The 24,252-nt window shown below is 46.1% G+C and overlaps 1 protein-coding gene across 1 annotated transcript; it reads left to right on the top strand.

Annotated features, from left to right (window-relative positions):
- Positions 1–24,218, top strand: hif1ab (hypoxia inducible factor 1 subunit alpha b). Its single transcript, XM_023994425.1, has 14 exons — positions 1–370; positions 15,517–15,710; positions 16,022–16,173; positions 16,310–16,394; positions 16,707–17,022; positions 17,296–17,402; positions 17,573–17,720; positions 17,891–18,174; positions 18,308–18,495; positions 18,627–18,749; positions 22,231–22,505; positions 22,614–22,710; positions 22,849–22,954; positions 23,073–24,218. The coding sequence occupies exons 1-14, from the start codon at positions 339–341 to the stop codon at positions 23,234–23,236; spliced, it is 2,271 nt and encodes a 756-aa protein (XP_023850193.1). The 5' UTR covers positions 1–338; the 3' UTR covers positions 23,237–24,218.
- Positions 24,219–24,252: the final 34 nt, after the last annotated feature.

Raw genomic sequence — 24,252 nt, 5'->3', positions numbered from 1 at the left:
GCTAGCTGCTATGCTAACTAGCTACAACATTGTTCCAAGCAACCTCTCCAGCGTGGCACCTCATGCCATTTCGAAGGAATTAAAACACATTCTTCTGCACTCATGTTTTGACTTTCCGCGATGGAGGCTTGACCTCTCCGAACTGCATTGATCAACAACACTTAAGGAAAACACAATTTACGGATTTAATTGTTTTAATATTTACGTGGATTTTTTTCGCTCATTTCCGTACGGGCCCGACAAACACAGTTTGATAGCTAAGGTTAGCTAACGTCACAGTACAGTAGCTACTGATTGTTCGAGTTTGTGCTCAGAAAGTCAGTTGTCCTCGTCCTGAAATGGACACAGGAGTTGTCCCCGAAAAGAAAAGGTACGTTAACCTCTAGTTTACTAGCAAGCCAATGTTTTTTTTTTAACTTAAATAAATAGATAGCTAGCTTCTGTTTGATTTTTTTTAACGTTAGGTTTTGATGCGTTTGCGTAGCTAACGTTACTACAGTAGCTAACTATATAGATAATAAGTTAAAGCTAGCCTAGCCAACTAGCTAGATAGACAACTATACTTAAAATATATATGTATACACTTAACGTTAGTTAGCTAGTAACTACCAGCTAGCTTGTTAGCTGTCTGATAGCTAACTAAGCTTCATTATGTTTTAATAAGCAAACGTTAACTTGCTAGGTTCTTCTCTCCCGTAAGTGACAGTTTACAGCCAAGAGGTCGCACGATATGGGTATGTGATTCAATCTGTATCGCTGAAGCTCAGAGTTATGGCGCGATTAAAACGTCAAGGTCATTTTTGTTTGAGGTGACACTTTTGTCCATGTAGTATATGTGGACACTCCTTCAAATTAATGGATTCGGCTATAGGTGTATAAAATCGAGCACACAGCCATGCAATCTCCATAGACAAACATTGTCAGTAGAATGGCCTGTACAGAAGTCTTTCAACGTGGCATACTATCATAGTAATCCACCTTTCCACAAGTCAGTTCGTCAAATTTCTGCCCTGCTAGAGCTGCCCTGTTAAACAGTATGTGCTGTTATTGTGAAGTGGAAACGTCTAGGAGCAACAACGGCTCAGCTGCAAGGTCGTAGGCTACACAAGCTCACAAAATGGGACCGCAGAGCGCATAAAAATTGTCTGTCCTCGGTTGCAACACTCACTACCGAGTTCCAAACTGCCTCTGGAGGCAACGTCAGCACAATAACTGTTTGTCGGGAGCTTCATGAAATGGGTTTCCATGGCCGAGCAGCCGCACGCACACAAGCCTAAGATCACCATTCGCAATGCCAAGTGTATGCTGGAGTGGTGTACTCTGGAGCTGTGGAAACGCGTTCTATGGAGTGATGAATCACGCACCGTCTGGCAGTCCGACGGACCAATCTGGGTTTGACGGATGCCAGGAGAATGCTACCTGCCCCAATGCTTAGTGCCAACTCTAAAGTTTGATGGAGCAACAATGGTCTGGGGATATTTTTTGTGGTTCGGGCTAGGCCCCTTAGTTCCAATGAGGGGAAAACGTAACGCTACAGCATACAATAACATTCTAGACGATTCTGTGCTTCCAACTTCGTGGCAACAGTTTAGTGAAGGCCCTTTCCTGTTTCAGCATGACAATGTCCCCGTGCACAAAGCGAGGTCCATACAGAAATATTTTTTTGAGATCGGTGTGGAAGAACTAGACTGGCCTGCACAGAGCCCTGACCTCAACGCCATCGAACACGTTTGGGATGAATTGGAACGCAGACTGCGAGCCAGGCCTTATCGCCCAACAGCAGTGCCCGACCTCACTAATGCTGTTGTGGCTGAATGGAAGCAAGTCCCTGCAGCAGTGTAACAACATCTTGTGTAAAGCCTTCTGAGAAAAGTGGAGGCTGTTATAGCAGCAAAGGGAGGGACCAACTCGTGATTTTGGAATGGGGTGTGAGTACTTTTTGCCATGTAGTGTATGCAGCGTTTACAGTGAATGCAGTCTCAACGCGGGAACATTGCCTTTAAATTTCTGTCGCACTGTAGCGCTGAACTTCAGCGATACGGATTGAATCGAGCCCTTACCTTGTTGGCTACCTTGACCTTCTTGGTCCTGAGAAGACAAATGTGACATGTTTGACCAAGGTATACACAGGAATGTTGATATGCCACACCTGTCAGGTGGATGAATTATATTTGCAATGGAGGAATGCTCACCAATAGGGATGTAAACAAATTTGTGCACAACAGTTGAGAGGAATAAGCTTTTTGTGAGTATGGAACATTTCTGGGGTTTATTTCAGCTCATGAAACATGGGACCAAAGCATTACATGTTGCGTTTCTATGTTTGTTCAGTGTAATTTGATGTAGTCCTACATTAGTTTTGACAAGTCCTACAATGACAAGATGGCGCCGGAGAACAAGGCTGACGTTTTACGTATTCCTAACCAATAGTTTTTTTTGTTAGTTTCTTTTGTGTTTGTAATTTTTTTTTTTTACTTACTTTGTACATGATGTTGCTGCTACCATCTCTTATGACTGAAAAGATCTTCTGGGCATCAGAACTGCTATTACTCACCACTGACTGTCAGAATCCTTTTTTTCCTTTAACAAGTCTGACGAGCCCGACGTGAATCGTATACTCCTCTCCTGGGAACAGGCCCAGATCCCCGTCATTTGCGTGAAGAGAAGGCAGAGCAAGGGGCCAGAGGGCGGGCTGTCTTCAGAGAATTCGTAGGCGATCGAATAAACACCCACTTCCCTCCATTCTGCTAGCAAACGTGCAATCCTTGGAGAATAAAATCTACAAGTTACGCGGAAGATTAAACTACCAACGGGACATTAAAAACTGTAACATCTTATGCTTCACGGAGTCGTGGCTGAACGACAACAAAATCAACATACGGCTGGCTGGTTATGCGATATACCGGCAGGATAGAACAGCGGCGTCTGGTAAGACATGGGGCGGCAGACTATGTATTTTTGTAAATAACAGCTGGTGCACGATATCTAAGGAAGTCTCGAGCTATTGATAGCCTCATGATAAGCTGTAGACCACACTACCTACCGAGAAAGTTTTCATCTGTATTCTTCGTAGCTGTTAACATACCTCCACAGTCAGAGGCTGGCACTAAGACAGCATTGAATGAGCTGAATTCCTCCATAAGGAAACAAGAAAATGCTCAGCTAGAGGTGGAGCTCCTAGTAGCCGGGGACTTTAATGCAGGGAAACTTAAATTAGTTTTACCAAATTTCTCTCAGCCCGCTAAATGTGCAACCAGAGGAAAAATAACTCTGGAACACCTATACTCCACACACAGAGACGCATACAAAGCTCTCCCTCGACCTTCATTTGGCAAATCTGACCATAATTCTATCCTCCTGATTCCTGCTAACAATCAAAAATTAAACAGCACTTCGATATTAGCTGATGTACGAAGGGCTATATAAAATAAACTTGATTTGATTCCATCTGGACAAAATGATCACCTACGTGAGAATGCTAATCATTGACTACAGCTCAGCTTTCAACACCATAGTGCCCTCAAAGCTCATCACTAAGCTAAGGATCCTAGGACTAAACAGCTCCCTCTGCAACTGGATCCTAGACTTCCTGACGGGCTGCCCCCAGGTGGTAAGGGTAGGTAACAACACATCTGCCACGCTGATCCTCAACACGGGAGCCCCTCGGATGCGTGCTCAGTCCTCTCCTGTACTCCCTGTTCACTCATGACTGCACGGCCAGGCACAACTCCAACACCGTCATTAAATTTGCTGATGACACAACAGTGGTAGGCCTGATCAACAACGAGACAGCCTATAGGGAGGAGGTCAGAGACCTGGCCGTGTGGTGCAGGGACAACAACCTCTCCCTCAATGTGGTCTGGACAAAGGAGATGATTGTGGACTACAGGAAAAGGAGGACGGCGCACGCCCCCATTCTCATCGACGGGGCTGTAGAGGAGGAGGTTGAGAGCTTCAAGTTTCTTGGTGTCCAATTCACCAACAAACTAACGTGGTCCAAGCACACCAAGACAGTCGTGAAGAGGGCACAACAAAACCTATTCCCCCTCAGGAGACTGAAAAGATTTGCCATGCGTCCTCAGATCCTCAAAAGGTTCTGCAGCTGCACAATCGAGAGCATCCTGACTGGTTGCATCACTGCCTGGTATGGTAACTGCTCGGCCTCCGACCGCAAGGCACTACAAAGGGTAGTGTGAACGGACCAGTACATCACTGGGGCCATGCTTCCTGCCATCCAGGACCTCTATAGCAGGCGGTGTCAGAGGAAAACCCTAAAATTTGTCAGACTCCAGCCACCCTAGTCATAGACTGTTCTCTCTGCAACTGCATAGTATGCGGTACCAGAGCGCCAAGTCTCTAGGTCCAAGAGGCTTCTAAACAGCTTCTACCCCCAAGCCATAAGACTCCTGAACATACAATCAAATGGCTACCCAGACTATTTGCATTGCCCCCTCTTTTACCCTGCTGCTACTCTATCATCTATCCATAGTCACTTTAATAACTCTACCTACATGTACATATTACCTCAACTAACCGGTGCCCCCCCCCCCCGTGTATAGTCTCGCTATTGTTATTCTTTTGTTACTTTTATTTCCTATTCTTATATTTTTTTTAAACTGCATTGTTGGTTAGGGGCTCGTAAGTAAGCATGTGACTAATAATATTTGATATGTCAACTCTGTTATCTTGTCTGAAATAATATGAACAATTTGTCATTGTAAAGAGGTTAATCTATTGGAAGATACTGCTGTTAGTGATTTTTCTTTAAAATATTCCAAATTCAAAGCTGTTCTTTGGCCCATCTATAATTTCAGTGGTTTAGTTGCCATTGGCCAACTTAGAGTGAACCGAGGTAGGCTGGAAAATGGTTTTGTTAGTGTTGAGTATAACATTCTCTGGGTGTAGGTGGGCAGAATTTAGACATGTAGGGAATATATTTAGGTATGTTGTGAGGTTTGACTCGTACAGGGGGCTAAACTTGTTACCTTTTTATATACAATTTAGTTCTTATTTTACTTAGAACTGCTAAAATGAATTCAGGAACATCCTATTTTGCGCTCTACTTTCACAACACTGCTTTGCCCACAGGTTTTATATAAACGGAAAGCAAAACCATAGCAAGGTTATGGTACATTGATTTTGTGTGTGGCAGTCTACACAGGTTGTTGTGATCTTATTTCCATCTAATTTCTTAATCACTGAGAGCCTGACGTCAATGGGAGTTCCTGGCACGAAGTGTGTGTGACAATTCACTGGGTGAATTTAATTGGCACTTTCTGTGTACATTGGCCAAATGAAGAGAAAGGCCATTACGCCATTACAATTTTACACAAGAGCCTCAACCCATAGCCTGGAGCGATTGTGTCTGAGATTGAGCAATTTGGTTTTGTGAGATACATGCAGGCTGTAATACAATTTGGAGGAATCAGAAATGAGTAATTTATCACTGGTCAATTGAAAAGAGGTTAGAACAGCTTGTAACGTTTGTTTTGCACAGTGCTCTACTGTCCACTGGGGCACTTTACAGCCTGAAAGAGGTTACGTAACACAACAGACGAGGCTATGTTTTCCTTCACACTGGACGCTAGTGACAGATCACCCCAAACAGTTCCAAGTAAAAGCAGGTCAGTCCATTTTATTAATTCAGTCAGGGAATGGGGTTACAATAAAATTGATAATGCCTTTCTATAGCACTGAATGTGAGACTTGTCTTTTGACCCATGTCCACCTGTTTGCATGACTGAGCTTTATCCTCAAGTGTTATATAATATATTTGTTATTATTATATAACAGGGCAATTAAGACTAACATTATACAACAGATGTGCTGGTTAGGCCTGTGCTATATCTGCGAGCCAAAATGGCATGTAGGACACTGTTAGGCATGTATGTGCATAGGGATGTTTTGTAATGGTGGCCTCTCTTAGCCTTTGTTTTCAGCCCATACTTGTGATTCTGATGAAGGATGAGGATCAATGCAGTGCTTTCCCTGCTTTTAGCGAAAGGAAAAAACAGCCTCCCAACTGTACTGTGGATGGGGCAATGCACAATTAAAACTGCAGCAGAAGATTCCTGTATGCTGTACTAGCCTTTGTTTGTACTGCACAGAGTTCACTTTGTAGAATTTGACCTCCAACCTAAACCAGCACCTTTTCAAATAGTTGTCCAGAGAATTCATGTCTCTGCATAATCCAAAGTTGTCAGTCAAATCTGAATAGAATCCTTACAAATACTAAGCACAGAGATATTTTTCTAAATGCTAGGTTAGATTTTCATGTGGCTGATTTCCACAGGTGGAGACCTAGATGCTCGATAGATGTTTTTTATGTTGATCTGCCTCTTAGCAGCAGTGGTTGGTTAGTTGGAAGATATTGCTCTGGGCTATGGCCAGAGGCCAGGACTCTGTAACAGGGGCCGGAGGGTGAGAAGTGTGTTTATGCTATGCAGAACTGGTTGCGTAACACACAGGATCAGCTTTCAAACTCAGACCCCAGAGAGGCAGACAGTCAGGTCCTGATGTAGTCTGGCAGAGCTGACATAGGAGAGCGTAAATCCGGGTTCCCCAACTGGCGGCCTGCGGGAAGAATTGGGCCCATGGTTGGTTTTATTTGTCCCCCCAAGCTTTCTGAGCAAAAAAATAATATATACTTTTGAATTGTTAGAAATGTAAAAACACCAGGAAATCAGCCCCAAATCATTTTAATTTAAGAAATATGTTCCCAAGTATTCTTACACGAGGGACACTTGATCATATACAAATGTAGGCAAGAGTTATAATGTTTGACTAAAACAATTTCAACCGTTTGAGCATCTTGTGGTCAATGTGCAGTCCACTAATTATTTGTAATTATGTTCCGGCCACCCGACCATCCGCTCAACAAAAAAATTGGCCAGCAGCTGAATCTGGTTGATTTTATCCCTGGTATAAATATTTGGCCTCTGCTGACTGAGCTCCTGACCTGCACAGTCAGCTTGAGGAACAGACTGACTGACTGCCAGCCTGTCTGTTTGACTTCAGGCTGAGGGAATGATGGGTTAGTCTCATCCAGGGTTTCCATTAGCCTGTAATAGCCAGCTTTTGTCGGATTTTATTAATTTATTTTTATTTTTATTAAATTGGCGCCTACCAATTGTCCGGGAGAAGGAAAAAATGGCATTGTGAAATAATGCTTTTTAGCTTATTCATTGATGGAAATATCAGTCGAGGGGAAATACATTTGACTGGTCATGCTTATCGGTCTATAGGTTAATTAGCTTAACTAAGTGGAATGAAATTGGTTCGTGTATACAGTATATTCGTTGTGTATCTTATCACATCGTGCAGCATACCGACACAGAGCCTTTGAGTGGAAACTCTGTCAGGGAGTGTGAGAGCTACTGTCATAGCATCTCATTCCGTCATAGCATGTCATAGCATGTGTTCCGGAGTTCCAAATTAAGCAGCAGCAGCTGAAAAGATGAGCTCCTACAAATATTGAAATTTAAATGTTTTTTTAGAGTAAAGTACATTGAAAAAAAATCAAAGAAAAAACTGCAAACTGAATAGGAGACCAAACAAGCAGCAAACAAAGAAGAAAGGCTTTTGAAAAAGTAACAATTTTTCATAAAATTATACCGTTTTCTTAGCTAGCTAAGTTGTTTACCTGTTGCTAGGCAGTTGCTAGGGATTCCTGAAAGAAGCTAGCTAGCTAACAAGGAGTGTCTAGTTGGCAGAAGAGAAGAAGGGACAAAGAAGGGACAAAGTGGGACAAAATAAGGACAGAATAAAAGGGAAAGGGGACATTAAGGTGAAGCAGTCCTCTAAAGACACAAAAGACAATAATACAAGAAACAACACTTCTATGGCCTCTCCCTCTACGATACGCACTTCCGGTTTGGTTTGGAGCGAGTAGTTGCATTCCGCTTTGCTCCACAGGTAGTATTACAGGTAGTATTACATTTCATTTCATTACAGTACAACAGTTTGATTTGTTTGATCTTAGCTGGCTACATAGCCGTCTTTGTATCCAAGATAATTGTGTAGTCTAGAGTAATTGTCGAGGTTACCTAGCCAGTTAAAGTTACCTAGCCAGCTACACTTTCAAACAAAGTCAACAACGCAGCCACTGCTAGCTAGCCTATTTCACCAGCCAGCAGTACATATCATTTTAGTCAATAAGATTTTTTGCAACGTAAGCTTAACTTTCTGAACATTCGAGACGTGTAGTCCACTTGTCATTCCAATCTCCTTTGCATTAGCAGCCTCTTCTGTACCCTGTCACTATGTGTCTGTCTATCCCTGTTCTCTCTCTCTGCACAGACCATACAAACGCTTCCACACCGCGTGGCCGCTGCTACTCTAACCTGGTGGTCCCAGCGCGCACGACCACGTGGAGTTCCAGGTCTCAGGCAGCCTCTGGAACTGCCGATCTGCGGCCAACAAGGCAGAGTTCATCTCAGCCTATGCTTCCCTCCAGTCCCTCGACTTCTTGGCACTGACGGAACCATGGATTACCACTGATAACACTGCTACTCCTACTGCTCTCTCCTCGTCTGCCCACGTGTTCTCGCACACCCCGAGAGCTTCTGGTCAGCGGGGTGTGGCACTGGGATCCTCATCTCTCCAAGTGGACATTCTCTCTTTCTCTCCCTGACCCATCTGTCTATCGCCTCCTTTGAATTCCATGCTGTCACAGTTACCAGCCCTTTCAAGCTTAACATCCTTATCATTTATCGCCCTCCAGGTTCCCTTGGAGAGTTCATCAATGAGCTTGACGCCTGATAAGTTCCTTTCCTGAGGATGGCTCACCTCTCACAGTTTGGGTGACTTTAACCTCCCACGTCTACCTTTGACTCATTCCTCTCTGCCTCCTTCTTTCCACTCCTCTCCTCTTTTGACCTCACCCTCTCACCTTCCCCCCTACTCACAAGGCAGGCAATACGCTTGACCTCATCTTTACTAGATGCTGTTCTTCCACTAATCTCATTGCAACTCCCTCCAAGTCTCCGACCACTACCTTGTATCCTTTTTCCCTCTCGCTCTCATCCAACACTTCCCACACTGCCCTACTCGGATGGTATCGCGCCGTCCCAACCTTCGCTCTCTCTCCCCCGCTACTCTCTCCTCTTCCATCCTATCATCTCTTCCCTCTGCTCAAACCTTCTCCAACCTATCTCCTGATTCTGCTCCTCAACCCTCTCTCCTCCCTTTCTGCATCCTTTGACTCTCTATGTCCCCTATCCTCCAGGCCGCTCGGTCCTCCCTCCTGCTCCGTGGCTCGACGACTCATTGCGAGCTCACAGAACAGGGCTCCGGGCAGCCGAGCGGAAATGGAGGAAAACTCGCCTCCCTGCGGACCTGGCATCCTTTCACTCCTCCTCTCTACATTCCCTCTCTTCTGTCTCTGCTGCTAAAGCCAATTTCTACCACTCTAAATTCCAAGCATCTGCCTCTAACCCTAGGAAGCTCTTTGCCACCTTCTCCTCCCTCCTGAATCCTCCTCCCCTCCTCCCCCCTCCTCCTCTCTGCTGATGACTTCGTCAACCATTTTGAAAGAAGGTCGACGACATCCGATCCTCGTTTGCTAAGTCAAACGACACGCTGGTTCTGCTCACACTGCCTACCCTGTGCTTTGACCTCTTTCTCTCCCTCTCTCTCCAGATGAAATCTCGCGTCTTGTGACGGCCGGGCTGGGCGGTCCGCCAAAACCTGCACGTGGCCATCCCTTCGCCTCCGTCTTCCCGAGCCATTTCCGGCCTTTCAATTGTTGACTCTCACCATCTTTACTCAAAACTCCTCATACTAGCTCTAGCCTGTACCGTGCTACGTCCGCTTCCGCGTTTTAAGAGAGTCGACGAGTTCGCTTCTAAAAAACCTACACTCGACTCCCTCCATGTCACACACCAGTATCCCTTCTTTCTTTTTGGCCTCTCCAAATCCTCTTGAACTGCCATCCTTGGCCAACGCTCTGCAGTCCTGGACTGCGGCTTCGGGTCTCACCCCCCTCCACCCCCACCAGCCACGCCGCCTCCCCACAACGCCCCCCTCCCCCGCCACGCTGCTACCTCTCAGAATGACCTTCTTGGATCCAAATCAAGTCAGGTTTCAAGACACGTCATGAGTCAAGCTGGACTGTTTCCTCTGTCTGTCACGGAGGCCGCTCCGCTCGCGCACTGCTAAAGGCTAACTCTCTCCTCTGCTGCTCTCGTCCTTCTAGACTATCGTGCTGCCTCTCAGATAACTGTGAACACTCAGATCCTCCTCTCACCCCTCTCATCAGAGGCTAGGACTCGCCAGGCGGGCCCACCGCTATGGATTGCGTTCTCGTGACAGGGTGCCCTACCATTGGTGGCGATAGGCGAAATCTGTCTCTCTGCACTGCTCTCAGACGACGAGAGTCCCCTGCGGCTCTGTCTCACTCTGCTCTATTCTTGCTTATACCACCAAGTCACTTGGCTCTGGATATCTATCTGCACGATGGTCTCTCTATCATTGCTGATGCAGACGACACACAATTAATCTTCTCCTTTCCCCCCTCTGATAACCAGGTGGTGAATCGCATCTCTGCATGTCTGGCAGACATATCAGTGTGGATGACGGATCACCACCTCAAGCTGAACCTCGGCAAGACGGAGCTGCTCTTCTCCCGGGGAAGGACTGCCCGTTCCATGATCTCGCCATCACGGTTGACAACTCCATTGTGTCCTCCTCCCAGAGTGCTAAGAACCTTGGCGTGATCCTGGACAACACCCTGTCGTTCTCAACTAACATCAAGGCGGTGACCCGTTCCTGTAGGTTCATGCTCTACAACATTCGCAGAGTACGACCCTGCCTCACGCAGGAAGCGGCGCAGGTCCTAATCCAGGCACTTGTCATCTCCCGTCTGGATTACTGCAACTCGCTGTTGGCTGGGCTCCCTGCCTGTGCCATTAAACCCCTACAACTCATCCAGAACGCCGCAGCCCGTCTGGTGTTCAACTTTCCCAAGTTCTCTCACGTCACCCGCTCCTCCGCTCTCTCCACTGGCTTCCAGTTGAAGCTCGCATCCGCTACAAAACCATGGTGCTTGCCTACGGAGCTGTGAGGGGAACGGCACCTCCGTACCTTCAGGCTCTGATCAGGCCCTACACCCAAACAAGGGCACTGCGTTCATCACCTCTGGCCTGCTCGCCTCCCTACCTCTGAGGAAGTACAGTTCCCGCTCAGCCCAGTCAAAACTGTTCGCTGCTCTGGCACCCCAATGGTGGAACAAACTCCCTCACGACGCCAGGTCAGCGGAGTCAATCACCACCTTCCGGAGACACCTGAAACCCCACCTCTTTAAGGAATACCTAGGATAGGATAAAGTAATCCTTCTAACCCCCCCCCTTAAAAGAGTTAGATGCACTATTGTAAAGTGGTTGTTCCACTGGATATCATAAGGTGAATGCACCAATTTGTAAGTCGCTCTGGATAAGAGCGTCTGCTAAATGACTTAAATGTAAATGTAAATCTCAACAGCCAATGCATAGGCAATGGAAGGCAGGCTTCGTCAGCACGTCACACCACTTTGCAATGAGCTGGAGGCAGTATGCATTTTGAAGGCATATACTTAATTGTTTGAAACTTGAATGTTTTCTTACATATTATGAGGCATGTCTTACCTTGCTTCAAAGTAGCCTAGTCAAAATCAGACCATATCCATGGAGGCAATTATTTATCAACTAACTTTCATTTTCCAGTAAGTAGCCAAATGGCACAATCGTAGTCATATTAGTAACCCATGCTAGTTTGTTGCATATTAGATCTCACCTCTTTCTACATTTTGAACAGATATTTTCATCTGCCCCGTAAAACTGCTTGCATGTGCAGTGCTCTTTTGACAAGTGTTTTCCTACTAATTGCATTATAGAACAAACATTCACGTGTAGCCTACTGCCCTGTGTGCATTGCTGCGCTTATAATGTGAATAAATCATAGTTTAGCAACATTTTAAGCAAAACATTCTGTTCTGTGGCATCACTCATACATTTTAAACTTTTTATTGTATTTTTATGTAGTCTAGAATAGGTCAACTTTTCTACTATGGGGGATAGTAGATTGACATAGGCTAGTGATTTTGTCGTTCGTTACTCGTCTTGAAAAGTAAATGTGGACAGTTTATTTCTAACATCTTCAAATTGCGCATCAGAATTATTTAAGAAGGACCGCACATCGTTGCTTCCTCGACTTGCATGTTCTGTTTTATATGAATTAGCATAATCTAAATGTGATTTCTGTCATTCTGAGCACTGTGGGTGGACTCCCTAATCCCTAATCAGCATATGGGTCCGGGAAATTTTTCGTATGTCTGTTAAAATGCTGCTGGTCAAATGTCCTTTGTCTCATCATGCACATTATGCAAAACCTGCAGACATATTCACTGAGCACAGGGCTCTACAGCGCAACCATTATTTTCGCATATGCGCCTAACTATGTGACCTAGACTTTTAGTTTAAGATTCTAGCTTTAATAGCTGACATTTTTTCATTGCTCCTACATATCTTTGTTTGCGCCTACATTTTTTCAACTTAGGCGCACACATGCTCCTTGTACAAAAGGTCAGCGTTGACCCCTGAATAATTCCAAATATTTTGGTCACAAAGCAGGTCTTCATCTAGGCTACTCATGTAGGACAACATGTAGGCCTACACACAGGTGGATAAGCTTCTGTCATTAACTGTTTAGTAGGGACGTGTTTCTGAAATGGTCAGGCTAATAGTGCATTTTTATATAAAAACAATGTCAATTCAATTGTCTGATGCATTTACAGACAGCCTCAAAACGTAATTATGTTACTGTAACTCCGTAACAGATCGATTTACGTTTCACGTTTCGGAGGGCTTTTATATTGATGTCTTTATTTTTGTGGGGAAGGCTGCACACTGTTTGATTTACGCTTCTTAATGTAGGGTTAAGAGTACAACTCAGCAGCATCCCCTGGTCTGTATTGGTGTCTATAATCTCAACATGCCTCTATACAGCCGCACAAGACCGACAATAAGCAAAGTATGTGATCACATTTGCGAGATAAAAATTAAAACTCTGAAAGGGATTGAAAGATGTTTTGTCTTTGTTTTCAGCAGGCCTTTTTTCAACATCAATAAAGCCTTTCAATTCCCTTGGAGTTTTTCTAAAGTACAGTGCCTTCAGAAAGTATTCAGACCCTTGACCTTTTTCACATTTTGTTACGTTACAGCCTTATTCTAAAATGAATTATTGTTTTTTCACCTCATCACTACACACTACCCCATAATGACAAAGAAAAAACAAGTTTTTATACTTTTTTGCAAATGTATTAATTAGCTCACATATACATATGTATTCAGACCCTTTACTCAGTTGAAGCACCTTTGGCAGTGATTACAGCCTCGTCTTCTTGGGAATGACGCTATGAGCTTGGCACACCTGTATTTGGGGAGTTTCTCCCATTTGTCTCTGCAGATGTCAAGTTGGATGGGGAGTGTCACTGCACAGCTATTTTCAGTTTTCGCTGAGCGCTCTGGAGCAGGCTTTCATCAAGGATCTGTTCATCTCTCCCTCGATCCTGTCTATTTTCCCAGTCCCTGCCGCTGAAAAACACCCCAACAGCATGATGCTGCCATCACCATGCTTCACTGTAGGGATGGTGCCAGGTTTCCTCCAGACGTGAAGCTTGGCTTTCTGGCTAAGAGTTCAATCTTGGCTTCATCAGACCAGAGAATCTTGTTTCTCATGGTCAGAGTCCTTTAAGTGCCTTTTGGCACACACCAAGTGTGCCGTCATGCCTTTTACTGAGGAATGGCTTCAGTCTGGCCACTCTACCATTACTGCCTGATTGGTGGAGTGCTGCAGAGATGGTTGTCCTTCTGGAAGGTTCTTCCATCTCCACAGAGGAACTCTGGAGCTCTGTCAGAGTGACCATCAGGTTCTATGTCACCTTGAGCATGGCCCTTCTCCCCCGATTGCTCAGTTGAGCTGGGCGGCCAGCTTTAGAAAGAGTCTTGGTGGTTCCAAACGTCTTCCATTTAAGAATGATGGAGGCTAGAGGCTACTGTTATCTTGGGGCCCTTCAATGTTGCAGACATTTTTTGATATCCTTCCCCAGATCTCTGCCTCAACACAATCTTGTCTCAACATATGTAAACATATGTAAACATTATTAGTGGCGTTATTAAAGTGACTAGTGTTCCATTTATTAAAGTGGCCAATGATTGAGTCTGTATGTAGGCAGCAGCTTGTATATCCTAGTGGTGGCTGTTTAACAGTCTGATGGCCTTGAGATAGAAGCTGTCTTTCGGTCCCAGCTTTGATGCACCTGTACTGACCTCGCCTTCTGGATGGTAGCGGGGTGAACAGGCAGTGGCTCGGCAGGTTGTTGTCCTTAATTATCTTTTTGCCCTTCCTGTGACCGAGTGCTGTAGGTGTCCTGGAGGGCAGGTAGTTTGCCCCCGGTGATGCGTTGTGCAGAACACTCCACCATCTGGAGAGCCCTGCGGTTGTGGGCGGTGCCGTTATCGTTCCATTATGGGGTATTGTGTGTAGATATTTTTTTTATTGTGTAATAAAATGTGTAAGGGGTCTGAATATTTTTGATGCACTGTTTGAAGCCTGTCTCCAGGGGATATTTATTTTGCCTTGTAATTGAGCTCTATTACACTAGCCTACATGTTTTAACATTCCCTCACTTAATGGAGAATCACACTGGCCTATTTTTGTAGAGAATTGATCTTTGTATTCGGACCTTTGAGGGACCGATCTTAGAGAATCCGAGGTCTAGCCTGCATTCTTAGTTTTTTTTCACTCTTCAGAAGAGGCTCCTTTGTTCCTGCAATGGTCGTTGTTGCATGCAGTGTACACGTTTAGGAGGCAATCTGCCCAGTAGTCTGTCTTTAAAAAAAAAAAAATCATCGAAGTAGACTGGTGAAAGGCGCTATATGCATAGTGCTCATTGTAATGGCTGGAATGATTTTAATGGAATGGAGTCAAACACTTTTGTTTTCATGTGTTTGTGTTTGTTACCATTCCATTGATTCCATTCCAGCCCTTACAATGAGCCTGTCCTCCTATAGCTCCTCCCACCAGCTGCCTCTGTAAGTGTATGTGTCCCAAAAGAGCCCTGTCTGTCCCTCCTTGCTGTCTCAGTAGTGGGAGATGGGAGTGTTGGCAGCAAATGTTAGGATGATAGGCGGTGCACCAAGCAGGCAGAGTGGAGGGAGTACTGCACATCACACACAACCAAGCCCTGTCTCCTTGCCAATCACTCCATGGGTGATCGCTGCGCTTCCTTTTGTTCGCAGCCAATAAGACGTCAGACTGAGCCAGCGTATGTAAATGAGCCTGCTGTGGTGAGATGGCTGGACTGAGAGCTTGTTGCTGACCCTGCATCCTTCCCCACTGTGTCTGGCCAGTGGCTGAGTGAGCAGCTCACAGAGTAGAGCAGGCAGACACAACAACAATACAAGCCCTGGTGGTGTGTGTGTGTGTGTGTTTGGTCTGGACCCAGACTCTGACTTGCCTTGATTGTTCTGTCTCCAACAGCAGGGTGAGCTCGGACCGGAGGAAGGAGAAGTCCCGGGATGCGGCGCGATGCAGGAGGGGGAAGGAGTCGGAGGTGTTCTACGAGCTGGCCCAGGAGCTGCCCCTGCCCCACAGCGTCACTTCCAACCTGGACAAGGCCTCCATCATGAGACTGGCCATCAGTTACTTGCACATGAGGAATCTGCTGAGCACAGGTCCGTACCCCAGGGAAAGGAGGGGGAGGATATATAGGTTTGTAGTGTCCAAATTACCTTTGAGGTTAAGGGGTGGGTGTAAGAAAGAGAGAGGTGGTGAAGAGGTGAGCAGCCTTTGTTAGCCAGGGCAGCTCTGGGAGATCTATGAACTTGCAGACAGGAGGATATAGATCCTTTTGTCCTCCTCCCTCTGTGCACTCTTTCTGTGTATGTCGTAGTGCCCTGCCCCAAAAGCATGTGCGTTGGCTAGTAATCATATATCCCGGTCACCACGCGGTCCCTTCTGCTACCTCCTTCTTTTTTCTCTCTAGACGATGAGGAGGAGCAGGAGGAGAGTGAGCTGGACTCCCAGCTGAATGGCTCCTGTCTGAAGGCTCTAGAGGGCTTCCTCATGGTGCTGTCTGAGGACGGGGACATGATCTATCTCTCTGAGAATGTCAACAAGTGCTTGGGTCTGGCACAGGTAGGTTTTCTGCTCCATTAGTCAGAGACAACTGACTAGGACAGACCGATAAAGAATGCAGATCTTTTTGCTATTCTTCCCTTTGCTTGAATATGTTGTATGTTTCTAAATGTCTTTCCTCTCTGTCCATGGGCAGATTGACCTGACAGGACTTAGTGTGTTTGAGTACACACACCCCTGTGACCATGAGGAGCTGAGGGAGATGCTGGTACACAGAACAGGTGAGACACGCCCCTATGAAAACACACAAACTAAGGTTTCTACTGAAACAACTGTGTTACACACAGCACTCTGGGATATCAGAGTAACAAATAGTGCAGCGCTGAAGTTTAGCAGCTCAGAGCAAAACCAAATCAGAACCGGTTATCATTTCCCCCACCATCCCTGAGGTCAGTGATTAGTGGGCTACAGTCTTCCCATGGCATTCACTCTGCTTCACTGGTAAACTGCTACATTCCTTTTTGCACATCACACCAACACTAAATGTATTTTTTTTTTCTTAACCTCGGTCTCACCTCTCTCTGTCTGTTCAGGGACCTCTAAAAAGTCAAAGGAACCAAACACAGAACGCAGCTTCTTCTTGCGGATGAAATGTACCCTCACCAACAGGGGTCGCACTGTCAATGTCAAATCAGCCACCTGGAAGGTTCTCCACTGCTCAGGCCATGTGCGGGTCCATGAAGACCCAGCTGAGCAGAGCCCCGGTGGGCACAAGGAGCCGTCCGTCCCCTACCTGGTGCTGGTCTGTGACCCCATCCCCCACCCCTCCAACATCGAGGCGCCGCTGGACACCAAGACTTTCCTCAGCCGCCACACACTGGACATGAAGTTCACCTACTGTGACGAGAGGTGAGACTGAGACCTACCATTCCACTGACTGCAGCACCAGCATAATGTAGTAGAATAATACTGAATCTTGCACAAATCTTTATTCCATATCAGGGCTATTGCTGTAAGAATATATGTTGCATAAAAATGTTTTCCCTGAAAAGGAAAATGACTTGTATTCGCACACAAATATGTGAGGAAAATAATAGGTAGCTCCTGAATGTAGTGCCACAGAGCCACCTGGTGTCCAATAAACAGTAGGATTAACCTGTCCCCTATCTCTGTGTTGTCAAGGATCACAGAGCTGATGGGCTATGATCCAGAGGACCTGTTAAATCGCTCTGTGTATGAGTACTACCACGCCCTGGACTCAGACCACCTCATGAAGACCCATCACAACTGTAAGCACCCCTACCAAAATATGACCATGCAAAGATATCCCCCCGGAAAGCAGACAGGCTGGAAATGTCCAATGTTGGCAATAGGCTTCAGTACATAATACAATGTTCAAGCTACTTGCTGTCTCTTTTCTCATAGTTCTTTTCTCACCCTCTTCTTTCTTCGTCTCCAGTGTTTGCGAAGGGCCAGGTGAGCACAGGCCAGTACCGCATGCTGGCTAAGAGAGGAGGCTTTGTGTGGGTGGAGACTCAGGCCACTGTTATCTACAACAACAAGAACTCCCAGCCCCAGTGTGTTGTGTGTGTCAACTATGTGCTCAGGTATAGTTATGGACCCCACAATGTGTTTTAAATAGGCTATTTTGATGGGGGGGTTTAAACTGTCTGGGGGACTGACTTCACTAGGTTTTGACTCAACCAATCAGATTTTCACTTTGTAAGGGGGAGTAATACATTGATATGTAACTGTTTTTGGCTCCCTCTTGCTACAGTGGCATTGAGGAGGAGAAGATGATGCTGTCTCTGGAGCAGACGGAGGATATGAGGCCTGTGAAGAAGGAGCTGGAGGAGGAGGAGAGCTCTGAGGCAGAGGTGTCCCCTGTGCTCCTGAAGGAGAAGAGCCCAGAGCTGGATGTGATCAAGCTGTTCACCCGGGCGTTGGAGGCCCAGCCCCTGTCCAGCCTGTATGACAGACTGAAGGAGGAACCAGAGGCCCTCACCCTTCTGGCCCCGGCCGCTGGAGACACCATCATCTCCCTGGACTTCAGCATCCCCGGTCAGTACCCTGCCTGAAGCTCTGTGTGATGGTTACTTTTGAATGGAAAAATGAACAGGATAATTAGTGATAGAACTCACACTTTACTGGTCCCAAAACAGACTCTCTGACCCCCTCTTTCCTGTCCCTGCAGACTCTGACATCCTGCAGAAGGAGGTGCCTCTCTACAAGGATGTGATGCTGCCCTCCACCAGTGACAAGCTGGCCCTGCCACTCTCTCTGCTGCCCCCCAGTGATCAGCACCTGGTGCCCAGCACCTCAGTGGACACCAAGGCTGGTCCAGACTCCTCCAGCACCCCAGGCAGCCACAGCTTCACTGAGGTGAGCAGGGATATCACGTCCAGACAGACACCTTTTGAAACTGCCTATCAGGAAATCAATGGAAAGTTTATATGTCAAAAATACTTCTGTTCTCAAATACTAGTCTTTAACCAATGTAATGTCATCTGCAGCCTGACAGCCCATTGGACTTCTGTTTCCCAATGGAGTCTGACATCAGTGCTGAGTTTAAACTGGACATGGTGGAAAGACTGTTTGCCATCGACACAGAGCCAAAGACTCCTTTCACCTTACAGGTACGGTACCTATCTATGGTGAGACATTGTGGGTAGACTAGCTGTATTGATATTTAAAAAAATCCTCACTATTTGTAAGTTTGCTACAATATCCATGTGTGATGATCAGAAACATTTCACAAGTTTGAGTTACACACTCAGCATTGGAGTCAATATGGGCCAGCATCCCTGTGGAACACTTTCGACACCTTGTGTTGATGAATTGAGCCTATAAGGGGGGGAGGGGGTTCCACTCAGTATTAGGAAGGTGTTCTTAATGTCTTGTACACTCAGTGTATGACTTGAATGTGAGTTTGAATTCTTTGGTCAATCGTATGCATATGGTCACTTACGGACCATAATGGACTTCACCATCATCTCAATACAATGGTAGACCCGAATGAAACACAAGAATCACACCACTCTCACTTGAGTATCTTACCTAGTTATTTTCAGACCTAATTTTTCTCTTTTGTAGCTTTGTCAACTGTGTGTTTTCTATACCAGTTTGTGCCACTCCCTGTAGGCTTTACAGACATTCCCCACCCCTTGGCTACAACCCTTTTAATTTAGTTTACTCTGTGGGCACAACCCATGTGGATTCCTGGTCTCTGGCAGCGATTGGAAATGCCGATCTGTGGTCAAGAACACAGAGTTCATCTCAGCTTATGCTGCCCTTCGGTCCCTTGACTTTTTGGCCCTGACAGAGACATGGATCACCCCTGAGAACACTGCTACTCCAGCTGCTCTCCATCTGACTACGTTTTCTCTCCTAGTCCGAAAGCATCTGGTTGTCGCGGTGGTGGAACAGGGCTACTCATTTCTCCTAAAGTGGAGATTTTCTAAATTTCTCTACTCACCTGTCCATCTCCTCATTTGAATTCCATGCTGTCACTCACTTGTCTGCTCAAGCTTAACATTGTCATCTATTGCCCACCAGGTGCTCTTAGAGTTCCTCAATGAGCTCGACACCTTAATAAACTAATTTCCTGACAATGGCTCACCTCCCTTTGTACTTACCGACTTCAACCTCTCGACGTCTGCCCTAATTTATTTCCAACTCTCCCCACCTTGCCTCTTTTGACCTCACGTTTTCCCAGTCCCCTCCCAATCACAAGGCAGGTAATACGCTTCACCTCATCTTAACTAGAGGCTGTTTACCTACTAATTACATTGCAACCCCCCTCCAGGTCTCTGATTACTACTTTGTTTCATTTTCTGTCTCCCTCTCCTCCAACCCAAACCACTCAGCCCCTACCCAGATGGTCATGCGCAGCCAAAATCTTCTCTCTCTTTCTCGCTACTCTCCTCTTCTATCCTATCATCTCCCTTCTGCTAAATAATTCTCCCTTCTGATTCTGCCTCTTCGACCCTCTTCTCCATTTCCGCATTCCGTGACTCGCACTATCTCCTTTCCTCCCGTCCGGCTCGGCCCTCCCCACCTGCTCCCTGACTGAGTGACTCTTTGCGAGCTTACAGAACAGGGCTGCGGGCAGGAAAACTAAACTTCCGGAGGACCTATCATCCTCTCACTCCCTACTCTCTACCTGCTCTTGCTCTGTATCTTCTGCTAAAGCCACTTTCTATGACTGTAAATTTCAAGCTTCTGCCTCTAACCCTTCTCCCTCCCTCCCTAATCCTCCACCTCCTTCTCTGCAGATGGCTTTGTCAGCCACTTTGAAAAGAATGTTGACGACATCCGCTCCTCATTCACTCAGCCTATTGAGTCCACTGGTCCCACTCACTCAGAACTAACCTACGCCTTGACCCCTTTCTCCCCTCTCCAGATGAAGTCATGTGACTAATGAGGTCCAGCCGCCCGACAACCTGCCCGCTCGTCCCAGCCCCTCCTGCCTTCCCCAGAGCATCTCTGGGAACTTCTCACTTCCCTCATCAACTCATCCATGACCACTGCGTCCCCTCTGACTTCAAAATGGCCAGAGTCACTCCCCTCCTCAAGAAACCAACCCTTCTGACGTCAAAAACTACGGACTGGTGTCCTTTCTTTTATTTCCATAACACTAGAGCGTGGTGTCTCTGACCAACTCCATCGCTTCCTCTCAGAACAATCTTCTTGACCCTAACCAAGACGGCTCTTCTCTGTGTCAGTCTCTCCTCACTGCCAAAGCTGACTCTCTCCTCTGTTCTCATCCTCCTAAATCTATCCTCTGACTTCGACACCGTAAACCATCAGATCCTCCTCCCCACCCTCTCAGGGCTGGACGTTTCAGGCTCTGCACACTCTTGGATTGCATCCTACCTGGCAGGCCGCTCCTACCACTGACATGGAGAGGATCTGTGTCTGCACCAAGTACTCTCACTACTGGTGTCCCCCAGGGCTTGGTTCTTGGCCCTCATCTCTATACACCAAGCCACTCTGCTCTGTCATCCTCACATGGTCTCTCCTATCGTTGCTATTTGGATGACTTTCAACTACTTTTTTTCTTTCCCCCCCCTTCTGACACTCAGGTGGCGACACGCATCTCTGCATGTCTGGCAGATATCTCCGCTTGGATGTGGTCCTACCACCTCAACTTCGGCAAGACGGAGCTGCTTTTCGTCCCGGGTAAGGCCAAGACCTCGCCATCGCGTTTGAAAACTCCATGTTGTACCCCTTTGAGAGTGCAAGAACGTTGGCGTGACTCTGGACAACACCCTGTCGTTTTCAGCAAACATCAAAGCAGTGACTCACTCCTGCAGGTTCATGCTCTATAACATCTGTGGATGACCCTACCTCTCACGAGAAGCGGCGCATGTCCAAATCCAGCTACTTGTCATCTCCAGTCTGGGCAACTGTTCGCTGGGCTCCCCGCTTGTGCGGTCAAACCCCTGCAACTTATCCAGAATGCTGCAGCCCGGCTGGTGTTTAACCTTCCCAGATTCTCCCATGCTCCTCCAGTCGAAGCTTGCATCCACTACAAGATCATGGTACTTGCCTACGGAGCAGCATACCTTCCATACCTTCAGGCTGTGCTGAAACCCTACACCAGGGTTCCCCGACTGGCAGCCCATGGGCTGAAGTTTTCTGAGCAAAAATACATGTAATTCTTTCAAATTTTCATTGTCGGACATGAAATACTTTAAAAACACCTGGAAATCAGCTCCAATTTATTTTTATTTTTGGGAATCTGTTTCCAAGTATTCCCACGCATGATAGAGACACGTGATCGTCTACAAATGTATTGAAATTATAATGTTTTAGTCAAATTGTATATCTGTTTGGGATTCTAGCAGTCTTCTGCCACCTCTGGTCTCTTGGGCCTCTCGCCCCCCCTACTAGTGCTGACTTTGCTGATAGCTACTTTATTGAGGAACATCTTACTTATGACTGATATGTGGTCCCACCTAGTTATCTTAAGATGAATGCACTAACTATAAGTTTCTCTGGATAAGAGCGTCTGCTAAATGACTAAAATGTCAATGTAAATCAGCTGGTATGAGGAAGAGATATAACTTGATTCAGGGAAGAGCTTATCTGATATGTGCTTGTTTCCACCTGTAGGCCATGGAGGACCTGGACCTGGAGATGTTGGCTCCGTACATCCCCATGGATGATGACTTCCAGCTGCGCACTCTGTCCCCAGAGGAGCCTCTGTCTTATGGCCCAGCCCAACCCCTAGAGAGCTCTTCTCTGTGCTCTTCTGTGCACCTCACCCAGGAGGTCCACAGCTACCCTGGCTCCCCCTTCAATGCCTCAGGCAGCCTGGCAGCTTCCCCAGCCCTGGCAGCCCCGGAGCCAGCAGATAGCCCTTGCCCTGCTTCCTTACTCACCAAGACGTAAGCCCCCCACACACACATAAAACAGACACACTCCCTCAAACTGAGCCTCTCCTCAAAACAAAACACTGTGCTGACATGGTGTGTGACTGACTTTTTGTGCTCCAGGGTGCCTCAGATAGACGGGGAGATCCCCCTTAGGTCACTGGCCTCCCAGAATGCACAACGCAAGAGGAAGATGTCTCTGTCTCAGGCTGTCGGAATAGTAAGTGTGTAGGATCAAAGTTTTAAAAGTTCTTATATCAATTCATTATGTGTAAAATGTTTTTCATTTTAGTTGAGATATTGTGTTCAAAAACATTTTGGCTCATATTGAGTGCTAATTTGAATCTGTTTTTCCCAGGGGGGATTGCTCCAGGACCGTCCTGGTCCAGGTAAAAAGCTCAAAGTGTCTGAGCTGGGCCACTCGGATGCTCCCTCCAACAGGACCATACTGCTCCTGCCTACAGGTAGTTTCTCCTGGAACACAAAACAGCCAAGGCCTGGTATTATGCCTCTGCATGTTTTACACATCGTTTACATGAAACAATGACACTAATGACTCATATATTCTCTTGTTTCTCTTAGACCTGGCAAGCCGTCTGCTTGGCATCTCATCGGAGGGCAGCGGCTCACCCTTCACCCTTCCTCAGCTGACCCGATATGACTGTGAGGTCAACGCCCCCGTGGGAGGTCGCCAGCTCCTGCTGCAGGGCGAGGAGCTGCTGAGTGCCCTGGACCAAGTCAACTGAGTCAACGCTTAGCCTGCCCCCTGCTGGACCAGACCAGACACTACAACTTCTCCTCACTCACTCTGTCCCCACCCGCTGCCCCTTTATTTGTCTCTCTCTGTATCAGTGATCTTATAGTTTGGCTGCTGTCTGCATCCACCAAGTGATATCTGCAGCGTTAGAGTTGGTGTTGGGGATGTTGTAGTGTTTGCAGGTAGAGGCACCTAATTGTTTCTTTCTCTGGAGTCTGACAGCAAACGTATGGCACCTCCATGAATGGCTCTGTTGTATCAGGTCTCCATGAAAACCGGCGGTGCTACTGCCAGCAGTGTATTGTAAGCTTCAGTCGCACAATTTATATTTTCTTAAAAAGAAAAAAGATTACCAGCAATCTATATTAAGCCTTTTAAAAAGTAGTTTTAATGGAATTTCAACCATTTTATTTTACTTTTTCCTCTGCATTCTTAAGTCGTATATAACAATACTATTTGGTCCAGGAGGTATTTTTGAATGTTATATCCCCATTACTGGTTACCAGTATTTTAGGCAAATGCATTAAATGTGTAGTCATTCAGTACTTGTCACTTTATTACTTTACTACTGTAAGTGTGTGTTTGTTACTGTGCATAGACCAGGGGAACGTTCAGTGATTGCTTTAACGTCTTGCCATGACTAATAAATACATGTGAGCGGTATAATTAGATCTAAATCCATTTGTTTTTAAGATTGGAGGATTTGCCCCTCAGTTTGATCATGTAATCTATTCATTTTTAGTTGTCAGACCCAAATGGTTTATTTAGATTGAAGTAACATGTACTTCTTTAGCACCATCATATGATCATGTTTTACCAGTATAATTATCTCATTTATTAGTAGCAAGTGTTACTCTTGCATACCTGTTTTCTCAGTTATCTCTTTTATGGTATTGGTCCACATACTGCAGTTTTGGGTTTCTTTCATGCTTCCTGTTGCTGTCTAACATAAATTTACTCCCAAAAAATTATCATAGCCTTGGTTGTTTTTCTTCTTAAATATTT

The sequence above is a fragment of the Salvelinus sp. IW2-2015 genome, linkage group LG9, assembly GCF_002910315.2.
Source record: "Salvelinus sp. IW2-2015 linkage group LG9, ASM291031v2, whole genome shotgun sequence".
In the NCBI taxonomy this organism is placed as follows: Eukaryota; Metazoa; Chordata; class Actinopteri; order Salmoniformes; family Salmonidae; genus Salvelinus; species Salvelinus sp. IW2-2015.
Note: the sequence above shows the minus strand (reverse complement) of the source record. Positions and strands in the feature narration are given on the sequence as shown.